General features: G+C 38.0%; 1 protein-coding gene across 1 annotated transcript in view; it reads left to right on the plus strand.

Moving 5' to 3' along the window:
- Window positions 1–18779, plus strand: part of NDUFAF2 (NADH:ubiquinone oxidoreductase complex assembly factor 2) — a 175383-nt gene extending 156604 nt beyond the window's left edge. Inside the window, exon 4 of the mRNA XM_042939764.1 lies at window positions 18459–18779. Coding sequence (XP_042795698.1) covers window positions 18459–18707 — 249 coding nt within the window. The 3' untranslated portion in view covers window positions 18708–18779. The remainder of the gene's footprint in view (window positions 1–18458) is intronic.
- The last annotated feature ends 2420 nt before the right edge of the window (window positions 18780–21199 follow it).

Raw genomic sequence — 21199 nt, forward strand, 5'->3', positions numbered from 1 at the left:
TTCTCTATTCCCATCTTGCCTCCCTCCAGTCTATTTTTTACAATTGCCAAAGTTATTTTTTTTAATATGGTATAAACATGTAAATCTCCAGCTATCACTGCCAGATTTTGCAAATAAAAATACAGGCCCCTCATGAAATTTCAGTTTCAAGCAAACAATGAATAATTATAGGGGTAAGTATATCCCATGCAATATTTAAGAATTATGTATACAAAAAAATTATTTATTGTTTATTTGAATTTCAGATTAACTGAGCATTCTCCTCGTGTATCTGGAAATCCTACTCTTGTTTCACAGTCAAAATATTTCACCATGGCTTTCAGGATAAAAGCTAAATGTCCCAATATTGCGTTATAAGAGTCAGAATATTCTCACTCCTGCATGCCATATGAACTGTTTGCAGTGTTCTGAATTGGCTGCATTGCTTCATTCCTCTATACCTCTGACAATGTACTTAGCTCTTCCCAGCATGCCTCCTCTCTTCTCAGTTCTCTGGCTCACTCCTGTTGTTAAGACTCACACATCACGCCCTCTGGGAAGTCATTTCTAACCCCCTCCTCCTCACTCTGTGGATACTGACAGGAACACCAGCTTTCCTTTTGCAGTCCCATAACAGTCATTGCTTAATATTATCACGGAATTTATCATATTATAATTTAATTAATTTTTAACCTCTCTTCCTTAGATTGTGAGTTCCTTGAGTTTGGGCTAACAGCTGTGTCTTCTAACTCTGTCCTCCGCACAGAGTGGGCTCTCAATATCTAAATGAAACCAGCAAATGAGTGAATGAGGACATAGGAAAGAACCCGTAAGCATTAGCCACAAAATTGACCATTGGTGTTCCCTATCTTGACTCCTGCATAAGCCAGCAGCTTCCTTTGTATATCTTCCTCTCTCAACCCTCAAGGAAGCTCCTTAAGAGTAGAAGCCAGGTTTCGTTCTCTGTAACCCCAGGCCCTTGAATTATAGGTGTTCATATATATTTACTGAGTGAAAGAAAGAATGAAAAACAGCTGAATGAATGATGTATCTTGCAGGGCCACAGGTTTATTGTCCCTTGCATCAAAGGACAGTACCTCTGCATTAGGTCCTGGGGAAGGTAACCTCCCTCCATGGTTATCACATGCTTGATTCTGTAGGGCAGACCATAAAGGTGGAGCTGCGGGCTTCTCTAACTCTCTCTTTCTCAGCTCCTTTCCTTCCCTCCCTCAACCTAGGAGAGAACTCTTTTCTCCCTACAGCAGCCAGCATATAACAGCTCAATACGTGTTAGCAATCATTCACAGATGGAGCCTCCTCTTTTCTCCTGGGCTCCAGCCTCTGCCATTTTTCTCCCACGCTAGAAGCCTAGGCCTGAAAAGCCATGGAGACCTGACATTGCTTGTCTCTCAGGGATAATGGGCTTCCCCTCTTCTCATACAAGGGAGCAAGATTTTCTTTGTCTCCCACCAGGGCAGTGCAATTAAATAGGACTAAAGTTAAGGGACTCTAATTATTTTTTTTATTAATGTTTAACTGCTAAATTTCTTTTTCAGTTAAGTAATTGTATCTGTATGCTCAAAGTTCTTTTTTTCCATAGCCATGAAAGTTCATTTATTTTATTAAAACAATACCACCTGCAAAACTATTAATGACGAGCTCTGTGATTAGTTCATTCTAGTAACATTTTGAGATTTAATAACTAATCTGGCTCAAGCTCAAAAACAGAAAGCTCAATGCCAGAAATTCCCAGCCAGCAAGGAATATAAACAAATCTTGCAATTGTCCTCTCAAATAACAAGAATCATTGAGATCCACTTCTTGCAATTAGAAATGTTTTTCAAAAACGCAGGAGAAAAGTTCAAGAAAGCATGTCAAAACAACACAACTCAGTCTGCATTTTCATTATTGTAATTGATCAAAGTCTGTTTGCAATAGATTTGAATGTGAATAAATTAAATGTGACATTGATTTGGCAGAGGCACACTAGTGATTGGCAAGAACACATAGCACGAGCAGCTTCTGCTGCAGGAGAACTTGCTTGGTTGTTGTTTCATTTGAATAGATTTCTTAGCAATGTGGTGCTATCATACTAACCTAAGCTTTGTCATCTATTTACCCTTTTGGTTTCTGATCCCATCCAGCCAAGAACCAATCATTTTTTATTGCTAATCTAAATGCCTTGGGTCTGAATACAGAGTACCTTTTGGTGACCTATGTACCTCCCTGCTTTTTTTCTCTTCTCTCTTTTATATATTGAAAAGGGGTGATCTAATAAGTTATTATTTCATCCTGGCAGTTCAACTTGTAGGACTAGAAAATGTAGTTTAAATCAACAATCTAGCAATATTTTCAAGCTTAGACATTGCTATTGCATTTGTTAGGTCTGAATTATAAGTATGTTACAAAAATGACGCTATAAAAAGGATATTCAGCTTAGAACATTTTGAAATAGTTGTACACCAAATTCCTCTTATAATTATGTTGATTGTGAGGAGGGGGAAGGAGCATATTCTGGAAGGCTACTTTCTGGATGAGACCATTTTATAGGAATCAAATGTGTAAGGTTTGGGGACCTGGAACATACTTTCTGCCAGATTTTCACTTACAACATATTTACTAAATCTTTTGTCTTCTTCAAAATATTTTTTCTAAGGCTGACTCAAAGGCAATATACTCATACTTTTAAAGTTTTAAATTTTTTTTTAACGTTTATTTATTTTTGAGACAGAGAGACACAGAGCACAAGCAGGGGAGGGGCAGGGAGAGAGGGAGACAACAGAATCTGAAACAGGCTCCAGGCTCTGAGCTGTCAGCACAGAGCGCGAGCGGGGCTCGAACTCACGGACAGCGAGATCATGACCTGAGCCGAAGTCGAACGCTCAACCGACCGAGCCACCCAGGCACCCCTATACTATTAAAGTTTTAATATTCATTCATCTAAAAAATACTTAGTATGTATAGTTTCAAGTATGGAAAGAAATTAATGGAGCTGTCAAAGTCAAATGTATTTATATTATATATAGCACGTGTGTGGCAAGAGTTGAAAAAAATGTAGGGACTGGGGAGATGTAGTTAGCAATTTAAATATTTTAGAAAGTTTATCTCTTTCTAAGACCAAAACTTACGTTCAATGTTTATCTTATGTGCACTTTGAAAAGTATATGCCTAGATCCAGTAGTTATTAAAGTTATATTTACATTAAGCTTTTTGCCACAGATATATTACTAATTTACAATTTCAAATTAACACTTTTAAAGACTTTAATTTCCTTTTTTGGTATGTAACATGATCATTATGAAATAGCCATGCTTTTATTCCCACAGAAGACTTAAAAAAAATCTAGTTACGTGGCCAGTTTTATCATTATCTGTAAGACTGACTCCTGCGTCTTTGCTTGCTCTTGAGTATAACAAACCTTCTAAGAACTGTTTCATTTACTTTAAACTGTATTTAGATTTCATCTTGAGATGGGTTTTGTGCTTCAGTTTGAACATAGTTATATATGGTATACTTGGAATTCACAAGTACTTGAAACCAAATGGAGACCATTTATAAATAATAAACTCCAGAGAAGCGTGGAACCAGAGCATCAAAGAAGAAATGGGTTATAATATGTATATATGTATTGTGCCTGCCTTTTTTCCTAGCTGGATTCATAGCACTTTTAAAATAAACATTATATTTCCCTAATAAAAGACTTACCATTAGCTCTATTCCATTTCGAGATCCATCTATATGAAAATTATCAAGTAATTTTGAAATCTATTATTATAGAATTTTATATTTAACATGCATATGACACCATCAGCATTGTATATATATTTAGAGAGTTTTACTAAAGCACTCCTTGATAGAAGAATTCTCAGTTGAAATAGGGTTAGGGGATTAGATCTCAAATTATATCATTCACTTTTAATCATACATATGGCACCTACAAAGGAATTTAAAAATACAAGTGATATTTTTATATATCTTAAATTAGTAATAATGGGTAATTTGTACCTTGCTTACTAGGTATATGTGTAAAAACAGATAACACTCCTAAGATGTTTTTGAATGTATGTTCAGATCTGTATCCACATATTCAATTCCATTTAATAGTGTAGACTCAGAATTGTTTATTTCCACACCTCTGGTCCAAGTGTGAACCCAGAGATGCAGAATGATGTAGATATCTGAAAAATCTTTGGGTAACCTTTTTTTTTTTAGCTCACTTGGATATTTCTCAGCTCTTCTTTCCTCAGTACTTGTTGAATAACCTAAACTTTCTTGTAGCCAGGATAACTTCATCAGGGATCACCTCTGGTCAGCTCTCTCCCTTCTCTCAGATACAAGAGTGCAATTGCAGGGTTCAAGTTGACATTGCGGTTTCCTTAATCTCTCCCAAGGCATCATCACAGAGACCTCTAGTCCTAGCCTGCCATTTATTTTACCTCTTTTTTATATCCAATATGCCGTTCTGTTACCTAACACTTCCCACAGGTATAATTGTATATTAGAGCTGATTTCTTCACTATCTTGGAAAATTCATGTATACTAGAATTTGCCTAAGACACTGTATGATTGGAATGGGATTATATCCTGGGTATGGTTTATGAGTGAACTGTAAGTCACCTTGTTAGTAGATTGCTTTGTCAAGTTTTTTGTCTGTATCTTATTAATTAAAAGAAATTTTCAGTCTTTTTTCATTACCACACTTAGCAATTTGCAATACTGAGTACAGTAGTCCAGCTCACAAAAGAGCTCTTAAGCAGAGTTTAGCAAAGAAGTGACACTGAAAAGGGCTTCAACTACATCCTTTCTGGGCTTGAGTTCACATCACCTAATTAATAAATGGTATGCAATTAATAACCATTAACTTGACTATGCTACAAAAACAGGGATGAGCTTTTTAAAGGCATCCAGAGCCTTTCCTTTTTCTTTTTTTAAAGGTACACATTTTTTTTAATATTTATTTTTGAGAGAGAGAGAGACAGCACAAGCAAGGGATGGGCAGAGAGAGAACGGGGATACAGTATCTAAAGTGGGCTCTGCACTGACAGCCGCAAGCCTGATGCAGGGCTCAAACTCATGAACTGTACTATCATGACCTGAGCCAAACTTGGACGCTCAACCAACTGAGCCACCCGGGCACCCCAAGACTTTCCTTTTTTGTTTTTTAAAGTCTTTTCAGTGTAATCCTTCACAAACAATAGTAATGCATAATATACATAGAAAAATACATAAATTCAAACATTGAAAGCTTTTTACAACTGAATTTGTTTCTTTTCCCATTGTCAGGGCTCTTTTATAAAAGCTAATTTGCTCTAACTGAATACCCTGCTGCCTTTAGAAATGAGGGAGATTGTCAGAGAATAGTCATTCATTAACAATATATTTAGAGAAAGTTCTGAAATAACGGATTTTGATATAGCTCATGCCTTGTGGAGTATGGGTTCTTCCTCTTCTTCCTTGAGATTAGTTAAAAATTATATCCTTCGGTACTTCATTCCAGGGGACTCTTGGATGTGACCCTCTCAGAATGGGGTTGACCTCATGCATGACTTTCTGATTGTCAGCTCCACTGGGCTCAGCCTCAGATGGAGGAGGGCCATTGTTGATATACTGCTTCAAATCCCAGGTCAGGGAAGCGCAGTCAATGGTATAAGATATGGAAGGCTTGGTGGACAGACACTCTTTGTTGGATGGGAATAGAGAGGGAATGAAGCATTGTCTGCCTCCCACCTAGTGGTATTTATTAATTTAAGGGCTGCATGCTTCTGTGCCTTCAGGCTGTCCTGCTTATCAATTTAGTGGTAACTGGTATCTTTGCAAGCCTTGAGAAGTTGTTTTGATGAGGGTACAATCATGGTAAGCCTCAAAATCTATAGCAGTAGTTTCATGGAAAGTGTGATGATGCTCTTCATGTGCTCAAGGAATTTATAGTGGGTGACATAAAGTTCGAGGGCACCAAGCACCTAACAGGGTGTCTACAAAACTAACATTTTTCCATACAATGATGTCTTCCATTCTGGTCATTTCTGTCACTATTCCTTCATTTATGTAGGTTCACGTTTTCATCTGTATCATTTTCCTTCAACCTGAAGTACTTTCTTTAATGTTTCCTGTAGTAGGGGTTTGTGATAAATTCAGCCTTTGTCTGAAAATGTTATTTTGCCTATATTTTTGAAGGATATTTTCACTTGATAAAGAATTTTAAGTTGACAGTTTTGTTATCTTTCAGCACATCCATTGTTTTATACCTTGTATTCTTTCTGATAAGAACTCAGTAGTATTTATTTTAGTTTCTTCTGTAAATCTTTTTTTTTTCCTGTAGCTGATTTTAAGATTTTCTCTTTACCATTAGTTTTTAGCAATTTGATTTTGATGTGCTTTGGTTTTGTATTTCTCCTGCTTGTAGTTTTTTTGTTTTGTTTTGTTTTGTAGATTTGTTTTAGTGATTTGGAATATTTTTACTCATTATTTCCACCCCTTTCTGTCTCTTCTCTGTGACTCCACTTACATGTATGTTAGACTGCTTGATATTGTCCCACAGCTCACTGAGGCTCTAGTTCAGCTTTTAATTTTTTTTTCTCTCTCTTGCATCAGTTTGGAGTTTCCACTGCCTTGTTTTCAGAGTCATTGTTCTTTTCTTCTGCAGTGTCAAATTTGCTGTTGGGCAAGTCCATCATATTTTTCACCTAATATATTTTTCACCTGTATAAGTTCCACTTGGTTCTTTTTAATAGTTTCTGTTTTTCACTTTATGTTCAATTTTATGTCTTAGAATGTATTTATAGTAGCTGTGATAAAGTCTTTGTATTTACCACCTAATTAATGAACAATTTCTATCATGTTTGGGTCTGTTTCTGTTGATTGGCATGGTCACACTTTCCTTCTTCACTTCTTGATTGGATGATGAACATTGAAATAATGTATTGCTTACTGTCTGGGTTTTCTTGTCCTCCTTTTAAAAATGTTGAGTTTTGTTTTGGAGTATTTGAAATTACATGTTAATCAGCCCAAACTTTTAGAGGCTTATTTTTAAGTTTTGTTAGGGTTGATCTAGCAGTGATATCAAAATAGGAGCTTCTACAATGATGAAAATGTTTTATATTTGCTCTTTCCACTTGAAATGTGTCTAGTGCAATTGAGGAACTGGATTTATTTTATTTTAAATAATTTAAATAACAGTGTGTGGCTAGTGGCTATTGTATGGTCCAATGCATGTGTAGAGTCACCTCTGCTCTCATGCCAACTTATCCTTACTCCTAAAGAGTGATCTTTGATCTTTCAGAAGTGTTTATATATACCAAATGGCCTGTGTGTTCAGTGAGGCATCTCTGGCTGATTAGAACTTGAATGTCTTTTAGTCTCAGGCAGTCTCAAGCAGTTGTTCAGTTTATAGCTCCTAGTATTTACTCGTTAACCAGAAATTGACCTTCCTGGCCCTGTATTATCTCACCCTACCCTCATACAGCTTAATACTCAGCTGTACACTCAGGTGGTCCCCTCTACAGATTTCTAGAACTTTTTCTCTGTATATTCTGGTATTCTGCCTCACAAATTCTGGCCTCCTCAGAATCCATAAACAACATCTCTCTAGCACAACAAGACCACCAAATTCTGCTTGGGTTCCCCCACTCTGTGCAGAACCCCATAATATGCCTCCAGGAAGAAAGCTCAGGTAATACAGCACTTACCTCATTTGTTCTCTCAGGGAGCACCATACTGTACTACCACTTGTTTAATATCTGAAAAGTTTAGTACTTTTTGTCTGGATTTCTAGTTGTTTACGGCAGAAAGACTAGTGTGGTACCAGTTACTCTATCTTGTTCTCAAGCCAGTAGACTGTGTTTTACTAACACCTCTATTCTCAACCCAGTGATAATTGTTGCTGCCTTTGTTGGAAGCTGTAACACATTAAAATATTGAAGATTTTTCAACCCAGCAAAATCACAGATTCTGTCTATTTGTTCATCATAAGAATAGCAACTGATTTGGGGATTCTGCTATTTACAAAATTTTCACAACAATGAGTTATTCAATATTTGTTACAAAATAGTTAAAATTTTAAGTACTTACTTAAACAGGGTATAAGTATTGAAGAAACTTTATTTCTTCTGTAAGTTGGAAAGAAGGAGAATATAAATTTGGTACATTTATGTTTTTAACAAAATGGAATAAATAATCCACCTGTTGAGCCACTATTTAAAGTCCACTGTTTAAGGAAGATGGCGGCGTAGGAGGACGCTGGGCTCACCATGTCCTGCAGATCACTTAGATTCCACCCACACCTGCCTAAATAACCCAGAAAACCGCCAGAAGACTAGCAGAACGGATTCTCCAGAGCCAAGCGCAGACGAGAGGCCCACAGAAGAGGATAGGGTGGTGCACGCTACACGGACTGGCGGGAGGGAGCCGGGTCGGAGGGGCAGCCCCCCAGCCAAGCAGAGCCACGAGTCTGGCTTGCAAAAGAGGAGAGGCCGGACGGAGTGTGTTCGGACAGCAAACAGGACTTAACATCTGGAGATTATAAGATAACAGCTCTGCTCGGAGAGCGGGAGGGCTGAAGGACAACGGGAGGGAAAGTTGCTGAGCACTGGGAAGACAGAGCTCAGTTTGGTGGGGAACAAAGGCGCTCGCCAGCGCCATCTCCCTCACCCATCCCCCAGCCAAAATCCCAAAGGGAACCAGTTCCTGCCAGGGAACTTGCTTGCACCTCGCAAACACCCAACGCTGTGCTTCTGCGGATCCATACCTCCGGCGGGTCTGACTCTCTCCCGGTGCTGCAGGGCCCCTCCCGAAGCGGATATCCCAAGGAAGAGCGAGCTGAGCCTGCCCCTCCCGCCCCCGTGCACCTTGCCAATCCACCCCAGCTAATACGCCAGATCCCCAGCACCACAAGTATGCCAGAGTGCAAGTAGCCCAGACGGGCCACCCCACCCCACAGTGAATCCCGCCCCTAGGAGAGGGAAAGAGAAGGCACACACCAGTCTGACCATGGCCCCAGCGGTGGGCTGGGGGCAGATATCAGGTCTGACTGCAGCCCCGCCCACCACCACAAGTTATTCAAGTCAGCACAGGGAAAGTGCCCCGCAGTGCCGCACCACTCCAGGGACTATCCAAAATGACGAAACGAAAGAATTCCCCTCAAAAAAACGTCCAGGAAATAACAACAGCTAATGATCAAAAACGATTTAAACAATATAACAGAAAATGAATTTAGAATAATAGTCATAAAATTAATCGCTGGGCTTGAAAACAGTATAAAGGACAGCAGAGAATCTATTGCTACTGAGATCTAGGGACTAAGGAACAGCCAAGAGGAGCTAAAAAATGCTATTAATGAGCTGCAAAATAAAATGGAGACGACCACAGCTCGGATTAAAGAGGCAGAGGAGAGAATAGGTGAAGTAGAAGATAAAATTATGGAAAAAGAAGAAGCTGAGAAAAAGAGAGATAAAAAAATCCAGGAGTATGAGGGGAAAAATAGAGAATTAAGTGATGCACTAAAGAGAAATAATCTATGCATAATTGGTATTCCAGAGGAGGAAGAGAGAGGGAAAGGTGCTGAAGGTGTACTTGAAGAAATCATAGCTGAGAACTTCCCGGATCTGGGGAAGGAAAAAGGCATTGAAATCCAAGAGGCACAGAGAACTCCCTTCAGACGTAACTTGAATCGACCTTCTGCATGACATATCATAGTGAAACTGGCAAAATACAAGGATAAAGAGAAAATTCTGAAAGCAGCTAGGGATAAATGTGCTCTAACATATAAAGGGAGACCTATGAGACTCGTGACCGATCTCTCTACTGAAACTTGGCAGGCCAGAAAGGAATGGCAGGAAATCTTCAATGTGATGAACAGAAAAATATGCAGCCAAGAATCCTTTGTCCAGCAAGTTTGTCGTTTAGAATAGAAGGAGAGATAAAGGTCTTCCCAAACAAACAAAAACTGAAGGAATTCATCACCACTAAACCAGCCCTACAAGAGATCCTAAGGGGGATCCTGTGACACAAAGTACCAGAGACACCACTACAAGCATGAAACCTATGGACATCACAATGACTCTAAACCCATATCTTTCTATAATAACACTGAACATAAATGGACTAAATGGGCCACCAAAACACATAGGGTATCAGAATGGATAAAAAAACAAGACCCATCTATTTGCTGTCTACAAGAGACTCATTTTAGACCTTCAGATTGAAAGTGAGGGGATGGAGAACTATTTATCATGCTACTGGAAGTCAAAAGAAAGCTGGAGTAGCCATACTTATATCAGACAAACTAGACTTTAAATTAAAGGCTGTAACAAGAGATGAAGAAGGGCATTATATAATAATTACAGGGTCTATCCATCAAGAAGAACTAACAATTATAAATATCTATGCGCCGAATACAGGAGCCCCCAAATATATAAAACAATTACAAACATAAGCAACCTTATTGACAAGAATCTGGACATTGCAGGGGACTTTAATACCCCACTTACAACAATGGATAGATCATCTAGACACATGGTCAATAAAGAAACAGGGCCCTGAATGATACATTGGATCAGATGGACTTGACAGATATATTTAGAACTCTGCATCCCAAAGCAACAGAATATACTTTCTTCTTGAGTGCACATGGAACATTCTCCAAGATAGATCACATACTGGGTCACAAAACAACCCTTCAAAAGTATACAAGAATTGAGATCATACCATGCATACTTTTGGACCACAATGCTATGAAGCTTGAAATCAACCACAGGAAAAAGTCTGGAAAACCTCCAAAAGCATGGAGGTTAAAGAACACCCTACTAAAGAATGAATGTGTCAACCAGGCAATTAGAGAAGAAATTTAAAAATATATGGAAACAAACAAAAATGAAAATACAACAATCCAAACGCTTTGGGATGCAGCGAAGGCAGTCCTGAGAGGAAAATACATTGCAATCCAGGCCTATCTCAAGAAACAAGAAAAATCCCAAACACAAAATCTAACAGCACACCTAAAGGAAATAGAAGCAGAACAGCAAAGACACCCCAAACCCAGCAGAAGAAGAGAAATAATAAAGATCAGAGCAGAAATAAACAATATAGAATCTAAAAAAACTGTAGAGCAGATCAATGAAACCAAGAATTGGTTTTTTGAAAAAATAAACAAAATTGACAAACCTCTAGCCAGGCTTCTCAAAAAGAAAAGGGAGATGACCCAAATAGATAAAATCATGAATGAAAATGGAATTATTACAACCAATCCCTCAGAAATACAAGCAATTATCAGGGAATACTATGAAAAATTATCTGCCAACAAACTGGACAACCTGGAAGAAATGGACAAATTCCTAAACACCCACACGCTTCCAAAACTCAAACTGGAGGAAATAGAAAGCTTGAACAGACCTATAACCAGCGAAGAAATTGAATCAGTTATCAAAAATCTCCCAACAAATAAGAGTCCAGGACCGGATGGCTTCCCTGGGGAATTCTACCAGACATTTAAAGCAGAGATAATACCTATCCTTCTCAAGCTATTCCAAAAAATAGAAAGGGAAGGAAAACTTCCAGACTCATTCTATGAAGCCAGTATAACTTTGATTCCTAAACCAGACAGAGACCCAGTAAAAAAACAGAACTACAGGCCAATATCCCTGATGAATATGGATGCAAAAGTTCTCAATAAGATACTAGCAAATCGAATTCAACAGCTTATAAAAAGAATTATTCACCATGATCAAGTGGGATTCATTCCTGGGATGCAGGGCTGGTTCAACATTCGCAAATCAATCAACGTGATACATCACATTAATAAAAGAAAAGATAAGAACCATATGATCCTGTCAATCGATGCAGAAAAAGCATTTGACAAAATTCAGCATCCTTTGTTGATAAAAACCCTCGAGAAAGTCGGGATAAAAGGAACATACTTAAACATCATAAAAGCTATTTATGAAAAGCCCACAGCTAATATCATCCTCAATGGGGAAAAACTGAGAGCTTTCCCCCTGAGATCAGGAACACGACAGGGATGTCCACTCTCACTGCTGTTGTTTAACATAGTGTTGGAAATGCTAGCATCAGCAATCAGACAGCAAAAGGAAATCAAAGGCATCAAAATTGGCAAAGATGAAGTCAGGCTTTCACTTTTTGCAGATGACATGATATTATACATGGAAAATCCAATAGACTCCACCAAAAGTCTGCTAGAACTGATACATGAATGCAGCAAAGTTGCAGGATACAAAATCAATGTACAGAAATCAGTTGCATTCTTATACACTACTAATGAAGCAACAGAAAGGCAAATAAAGAAACTGATCCCATTCACAATTGCACCAAGAAGCATAAAATACCTAGCAATAAATCTAACCAAACATGTAAAAGATCTGTGTGCTGAAAACTATAGAAAGCTTATGAAGGTAATTGAAGAAGATATAAAGAAATGGAAAAACATTCCGTGCTCATGGGTTGGAAGAATAAATATTGTTAAAATGTCAATACTACCCAAAGCTATCTACACATTCAATGCAATCCCAATCAAAATTGCACCAGCATTCTTCTCAAAGCTAGAACAAGCAATCCTAAAATTCATATGGAATCACAAAAGGCCCCGAATAGCCAAAGTAATTTTGAAGAAGAAGACCAAAGCAGGAGGCATCACAATCCCAGACTTTAGCCTCTACTACAAAGCTGTAATCATCAAGACAGCATGGTATTGGCACAAAAACAGACACATAGACCAATGGAATAGAATAGAAACCCCAGAACTAGACCCACAAATGTATGGCCAACTAATCTTTGACAAAGCAGGAAAGAATATCCAATGGAAAAAAGACAGTCTCTTTAACAAATGGTGCTGGGAGAACTGGACAGCAACATGCAGAAAGTTGAAACTAGACCACTTTCTCACACCATTCACAAAAATAAACTCAAAATGGATAAAGGACCTGAATGTGAGACAGGAAACCATCAAAACCCTAGCGGAGAAAGCAGGAAAAGACCTCTCTTACATCAGCCCTAGCAATTTCTTACGTGACACATCCCCAAAGGCAAGGGAATTAAAAGCAAAAATGAACTATTGGGACTTCATGAAGATAAAAAGCTTCTGCACAGCAAAGGAAACAATCAACAAAACTAAAATGCAACCAATGGGATGGGAAAAGATATTTGCAAATGACATATCGGATAAAGGGCTAGTATCCAAAATCTATAAAGAGCTCACCAAACTTCACACCCGAAAAACAAATAACCCAGTGAAGAAATGGGCAGAAAACATGAATAGGCACTTCTCTAAAGAAGACATCCGGATGGCCAACAGGCACATGAAAAGATGCTCAACGTCGCTCCTCATCGGGGAAATACAAATCAAAACCACACTCAGATATCACTTCACGCCAGTCAGAGTGGCCAAAATGAACAAATCAGGAGACTATAGATGCTGGCGAGGATGTGGAGAAACGGGAATCCTCTTGCACTGTTGGTGGGAATGCAAATTGGTGCAGCCACTCTGGAAAGCAGTGTGGAGGTTCCTCAGAAAATTAAAAATAGACCTACCCTATGACCCAGCAATAGCACTGCTAGGAATTTACCCAAGGGATACAAGAGTACTGATGCATAGGGGCACTTGTACCCCAGTGTTTATAGCATCACTCTCAACAATAGCCAAATTGTGGAAAGAGCCTAAATGTCCATCAACTGATGAATGGATAAAGAAATTGTGGTTTATATACACAACGGAGTACTATGTGGCAATGAGAAAGAATGAAATATGGCCCTTTGTAGCAATGTGGATGGAACTGGAGAGTGTGATGCTAAGTGAAATAAGCCATACAGAGAAAGGCAGATACCATATGTTTTCACTCTTATGTGGATCCTGAGAAACTTAACAGAATCCCATGGGGGAGGGGAAGGAAAAAAAAAAAAAAAGAGGCTAGAGTGGGAGCGAGCCAAAGCATAAGAGACTCTTAAAAACTGAGGACAAACTGAGGGTTGATGGGGGGTGGGAGGGAGGGGAGGGTGGGTGATGGGTATTGAAGAGGGCATTTTTGGGATGAGCACTGGGTGTTGTGTGGAAACCAATTTGACAATAAATTTCATATATTAGAAATAAATAAATAAATAAATAAATAAATAAATAAATAAATAAAGTGATTTAAAAAAAAAATAAAGTCCACTGTTTAAAAAGTCACCTGTACCCTCTTCTATTGTCTTATCATTGCTCAGCAGTCCATTCTTGCGCAGTCCTTAGAACAGCCCATTGAAGAAGACAGCATTGTTGTCTTCATTTTACACATGAGGAAACTGAAACACAGAGAGGTTAAGCAACATTGATGGGGTCACATAGCTAGTACATGGCCAAACTGGCATTTATATGCAGGTAGTTTTGCTTCAGAGCCCATGGTCTTTTTTTTCTTCATGTTTTTATTTAAATTGTAGTTAGTTAACATACAGTACAGTATTGGATTCAGGAGCAGAATTCAGTGATTCATCACTTACATACAACACCCAGTAGAGCCCATGGTCTTAACCACAAACTTTCAGAAAGCCTATCAATGTAAACAGTATACAGATGAGTAGTTGACATGTAAATATTTATATATACACAGTCACTTCATTCCCATTTTCAGATAAACTGAGATTGAAAAAAGTTAAGTGACCTTCTTGGTGTGCCAGCTAGTAAGAGGTATTTTGGCATTGCAACTGTGTTTCAGGGACCAAGAATGTGTGGATGGTCATCAGGGTGCTATTTTTTTAAATGAAAGTGTGCAATATTGGAAACAACAGTAGGTTTGCTCATTAAGTAAATTGTGGTACAATGCAAGTGAAACAACTATCTTTTTTTATGTTGAAAAATACTGTCAGGGGAAAAAAGCAGCGAATAGGGGTGCCTGGTTAAGCACCTGGCTCAGGTCTTGATCTCACGGTTTGTGAGTTTGAGCCCCATGTCACGCTCTGTGCTGACAGCTCAGAGCCTGGAGCCTGCTCTGGATTCTGTGTCTCCCCCTCTCTCTGTCCCTCCCATGCTCATGCCCGGTCTCTCTCTGACTCTCAATAATAAATAAATGTTAAAAATAATAATTTTTTTAAAAAGCAGCAAATAAAAGGATTTTTTTAAACATATAAACATTTATCTGAAGGAAGACCTGTTTGCTCTAGGTTTATCTCTACACATTGAAACAAACATACTGTTTTTATTGATGAACATATTGAGACGTAAGGTGTTCAAAGGAAATATAAGGAGGAATTCTTATTTTATGGTAATTTCTACTGTCAAATAGGCTTTATTAAAAATGATGTTTATCTTTAAGTGCACAAATTCCTATTTTTTCTACCTAAGTACTTTCATTTTATCTATTACAAATATTTACAAAACTAGGTTTCCTTTCATACATGATTTATGTTCTGTTTAATTTTCCTGGAAGCCGTTAGGAGGGGTCTGGTAACAATTAGTTTTTAAAAAAAGAAAAAAGAAGTAAATTCTTTTCTAGGAGAAATTATAATCTCCATGTTTTTCAACTCTGAAATTTTTAATCTATCTTCATATGTTAAAATAATTAATGTATTCATATTGGCTTTTTGTTTGCCTAGATGGCTGTTTTTGGCAGTTACCAAACTGATTTGGTAGAGTAATGGTGAATGAAGAGAAATGTGAAAACAGAGCAAAAGAAAGAACAGCTCTCTGCCCTCAGTTTTCCTTTATGCAGAAGCTAGAGGCTTATGCCAGCTGGAAGACTGCAGCAGTAGAGCTGAGGTAAATAAAGCAGGCATGGGCAGCTTCAGGCCATGTGACTGATCCTCTTAAACCAAAACCAAACAAGCTGCATAGGAACTTCTCAGTAGCGTTTTGCTACCTGTGGTTGGTTAATAGTGTAAGTTCAACCCTGTCCTGTAGCTTTCATTCTGCTCCAAGAACTTCCATGAAGACACAGTAGGTCACAGAAGGTACTAAAGTGTATGGAGATGTGGAAAAGTATTTTTGTCTACTTCCAGTATCTCCAGTATCATATTGAGAGATTTCCTTTTTTTTTTAATTTTTTTTATTTTTTTAATGTTTATTTTTAAGAGAGAGAGAGAGACCGAGTGTGGGTGGGGGAGGGGCAAAGAGGGAGACAGAATCTCAAGCAGGCTCCAGGCTTTGAGCTGCCAGCACAGAGCCCGATGCGGGGCTCGAACTCACAAACCCCAAGATCATGACCTGAGCCGAAGTCGGATGCTTAGCCTACTGAGCCACCCAGGCACCCCAAGGGAGAAATTTTCTTTGTGATCCATCATCACTTCACCTGAGAATTCAACAGGATGCTTAAAAATCTGACTACTCTTGGGGCACCTGGGTGGCTTAGTGGTTAAGCATCCAACTTTGGCTCGGGTCATGATTCTGCAGTTTGTGTGTCCGAAACTCATGGCAGGCTCTGCGCTGACAGCTCAGAGCCTGAAGCCTGCTTTGGATTTTGTGTGTCTGTCTCTGTCCCTACACTGCTCATGCTCTCTCTCAAAAAGAAACATTAAAAAATTTTTAGTGTGTGTGTGTGTGTGTGTGTGTACATCTCACATACTCTTTATCCATTCATCACTGGATGCTGCCACAAACATCATGGTGCATGTACCCCTTTGAATCTGTATTATTGTATCCTTAGGGTAAATACCTAGTAGCGCAATTGTTGTATCATAGGATACTTCTATTTTTAACTTTTTGAGGAACCTCCATTCTGTTTTCCAGAGTAGCTGCACCAGTTTGTTTTTGTCAGTGTTGTCAAATATTAGTTTCATGATCATTCAGTTTTTTTCATACATAACATATATGTTAAGGAAAATTTTTTTAAATACAGATAAGCAAAAAGAACATTTAAAAATATTACCCATTTCAAAGGAATTAAGATAGAAGAGGAAGAAGGAATCAGTAAAGATAAAAGATGTAATGACTATATTTCATCTGTTTTTAAGACGCACATCTTTTCAAATTTTAACAACTCTGAAATGAGGATATGTAGAGTTTGCCCTTTTTAGTGGGATATGTAACAGTGATGCTTCTTAAATCTAAAATTCAGTGTTTCGATTGTATTCAATGAAATACAGTAATTTGGGGGTATAGATCTTTCGAGGTAGAATAGCAACTCTTAGGGACTGAACTGCATTGTACAAATAGCTTGCACTGATTTGAGGAAGCATTTTTTTTTTTTTATTTTTTAAATGTACATCCAAATTAGTTAGCATATAGTGCAACAATGATTTCAGTAGATTCCTTAGTGCCCCTTACCCATTTAGCCCATCCCCTCTCCAACAACCCCTCCCATAACCCCCAGTTTGTTCTCCATATTTATGGGTCTCTTCTGTTTTGTCCCCCTCCCTGTTTTTTATATTATTTTTGTTTCCCTTCCCTTATGTTCATGTTTTGTCTCTTAAAGTCCTCATAGGAGTGAAGTCATATGATTTTTGTCTTTCTTTGACTAATTTCACTTAGCATATTACTCTCCAGTTCCATCCGTGTAGTTGCAAATGGCAAGATTTCATTCTTTTGGATTGCCGAGTAATACTCCATTGTGTGTGTATGGTTGGATGGATGGATGGATAGATAGATAGATAGATAGATAGATAGATAGATAGATAGATATACATCTACCACATCTTCTTTATCCATTCATCCATCGATGGACATTTGGGCTCTTTCCATACTTTGGCTATTGTTGATAGTGCTGCTACACAAACATGGGGGTGCATGTGTCCCTTCATAACAGCACACCTGCATCCCGTGGATAAATGCCTAGTAGTGCAATTGCTGGATCATAGGGTAGTTCTATTTTTAGTTTTTTGAGGGACATCCATACTGTTTTCCAGAGTGGCTGCACCAGCTTGCATTCCCAGAGGAAGACTTTCTGAGAGTGCCTCTCTGCCACTGGTGTCTGGGGCATGCTAAACTCCAATTCCATCCTCCTCCTCCTCCTCACTGCCACACCATCCCAGAACAGAAAGGGACACAGATGGGACTTGGGTCTGGCGTTTTAGGGGGTGGCAGTAGCATCCATGCTTTAATTCCCACAGAAAAATAGATTGGTAGGAGCATCTTTCTGAGGCCATCGTCACCTTCACTTCATCTCCAGCAGAAAGTGCAATCACTTATCAGTTGTGAGCCAGAATATAGCTGCTAAGCTTAAGATCTTTGAGAGAGTGACTTATGCTCTTGTGTAGTATTTCATGTTAAGTAGTTTCACTTCTTGGGTAGTAAATATTTTTATTTTGTGGTCCTTCACACCTTATTATGGTATATGATGGCAGAGCTGTTTAATTCAAAGAACACTGGTATATTATCAGATAGTTTTTTTTTTTTCAACTTGCCCTGTGCCTATCTATATATTATTTAAATGTAAAAGCAAGTATCATATATATACATTTTTATTGGCTTTTTTATTTTCATAAAACCTATTAGTTTTTATTTAGTTTCATAAAACCTAATTCTTCTAATTGGAAATTTAATAAGTTCTTTCATTAATATATATATGCAGGAAATCCTAAAGAATGAAAAAAATAGAGAAGTCGTTAAAAGGAAAAGCCAAGACCTTTATGAAGAGGAAAAACTCCTTAGCAAAGAGAACGAAGAACTTTTGGCTCCACCAGTTCAGACTCAGATCAAAGGCCACGCCTCTGCTCCATACTTTGGAAAGGAAGAACCCTCAGTGGCTCCCACCAGCACTGGTAAAACCTTTCAACCAGGATCCTGGATGCCACAAGGCGGCAAGAACCCCAATCAATGAATGCACTGTGGTAATACTTCATTTGTATGTAACTTTTTTAACAATAAAAGAAGTAAAGATTACTTTGTTATTTTCTGACTGTACAATAGTTCTCTATCCCAGTAAGCTTAGAATTCATTTTTAGTATGCATAAGAAATGTGAGGTTATGAACTATAGAAACCTTTTTTTCTTTAAGATTTTTAAGTTCTCTCTCCACCCAACGTGGAGCTCTTTTTGCACACTACTGACTGAGCCAGCCAGGTGACCCTAAACCTGACTTCTTTTAGACTGAACTACTTCATTTGCTTTAGTCATCATTCTGTTTATTAATTTGTCTGTTAAGATTGCTCCCTTGAGAAGGATCCTGTTAAGATTGCTCCTTTGAGAAGGATCCTGTCACTTTAAATGCTCAGTACATTTTGGATCCTTATGATCATTTAGGAGCCCTAATGTATATATCATGATAGAAATAAGGGTAGTTAGTGAGCTCTCCTAAATTACCCAATTTAAAAAAAAAAAAAGTGAGAAGACTGCTTGTAAGATTCTAAATTAATCAAAAACATGATCTTGGATTATGTGAAGGCCAAGAAAATTTAGTTGAGAAATGGATATGAAAAAAAAAAGGCCATGATGAGTGGATGAGACTAAAACTAGCTTATGGCAGGATTAAGGTTGGCGTTTGAAGCGAGGAATTAGGACCAATACAAGTAGCCAATCTATCGCAAAAGTCTTAAACAGAGAAATGGTACAACTGGAGTTCTAGGGAGATTAAAAATTATCTTAAGAAAATGAAACATAGGGTTCTGAGCAATTCCAGTGACAGTAGGGACTCTAGTGGCTCGTATATTGAAGAAAAATGTAGACAGGTGATGTTAAGACACTCATTATCATACAAAAGTATTTTTCTAATGTTTATTTGTTTTGAGAAAGAGAGAGAGAAAGAAAATGAGTGGGAGATGGACAGAGAGGAGAGAGAGAAAATCCCAAGCAGGCTCCACCCTGTTAGCACAGAGCCCCTGGGGCTCAATCCCGTGAACCAGGAGATCATGACCTGAGCCACAACCAAGGGTCAGATGCTTAACAGACTGAGCCATGTAGGCTCATATATACCTTTTATTATACAAAAATATCTTTGAAGGGTCAAGTTTTCTGAAGTGCACAAACAAGTTTTTGTTGCTAACACAGAGTTCTTCTCTGTGTGTGGCATTATAATAGATGCTCAATAAATATGTACTGAATAAGTGATCCAAATTTCAATGCTCTAAAAGGATATCCTTGGTTAAGTATTTTAACAGTGAATTCCTAAAAACACATAGGTTAATATTTTTATTTAATAGAAGGTAAAAAAATTTAATTGCTTAAGAAATAAATATCAGAAAAATACTTTATAAAATGTAATATTAAAACAAATAATCAAATGTAATTATGACATAGTTATTAAATAACACAAAAGCTACTTGGTGATAATACTAACATTCCAGCAACCCTGTTAATATGAGGTTAACCATTCTGTCTCTAGATCATTACAAAGTAATGTTACATTTTACCATAGAGGCAAAAAAGGAACTAGCCACCATGCAGTATAAAGAGGTAAAATTGATTATGAAGAGGTACAATTGATTATAATTAAGATGTTCTTGAGTCCTGGGTTACAAGAAAAACTGCAAATTTTCTAACATGCTAGAATACGTCTACTGCCAAATTCCTATTAGCTTATTAAATGTATTCCATACGTATCTTTTTATAAATGTTTGCCTTATAGTTTGTAAATATCTTAATGTTATGACAGAATTTACATTAACTTTAATTTTTATGTTTTCATTTTAAAAAACTTGTTTTACTAACGACAGAAAACAAACTGATGGTTACCAGAGGGGAGATGGGTGGGAGGACAGGTGAAATAAATAGGTGATGGGGATTAAGGAGGACAGTTGCTATGATAAGCACTGGGTGATGTATGGAAGTGCTGAATCACTATATTGTACGCCTGAAACTAATATCACACTGTATGTTAACATAACTAACTGGAATTTAAACAAAAACTTAAAAAAAATACAAAAAACTAGGGGAGGCATAAAATAAATAAATAAAATACTTGTTTCACATAAGCAGCAAAAGAAAATCTTAACCAGAAGTCCTTGTGGGAAAATACCTGAGTATGACACTGGCCCACCATTTTTGGTAGAGCACACTTTTTTTTTTAAGATTTTATTTTTAATCTCTACAGCCAATGTTGGGCTTGAACTTACAACCCTGAGATCAAGAGTCACATGCTCCACTGAGTCAGCCAGGTGCCCCTGGAGCATGCACTTTTAAAGTGATTTCAAGGTGTGCATGGGTGGCTTAGTCGGTTAAACGTCCAACTTCAGCTCAGGTCATGATCTCACGGTCCGTGAGTTCGAGCCCCGTGTCGCGCTCTGTGACGACAGCTCAGAGCCTGGAGCCTGCTTCGGATTCTGTGTCTCCCTCTCTCTGACGCTCCCCCGTTCATGCTCTGTCTCTCAAAAATAAA

The sequence above is a fragment of the Panthera leo genome, chromosome A1 (genome assembly GCF_018350215.1).
Source record: "Panthera leo isolate Ple1 chromosome A1, P.leo_Ple1_pat1.1, whole genome shotgun sequence".
In the NCBI taxonomy this organism is placed as follows: domain Eukaryota; kingdom Metazoa; phylum Chordata; class Mammalia; order Carnivora; family Felidae; genus Panthera; species Panthera leo.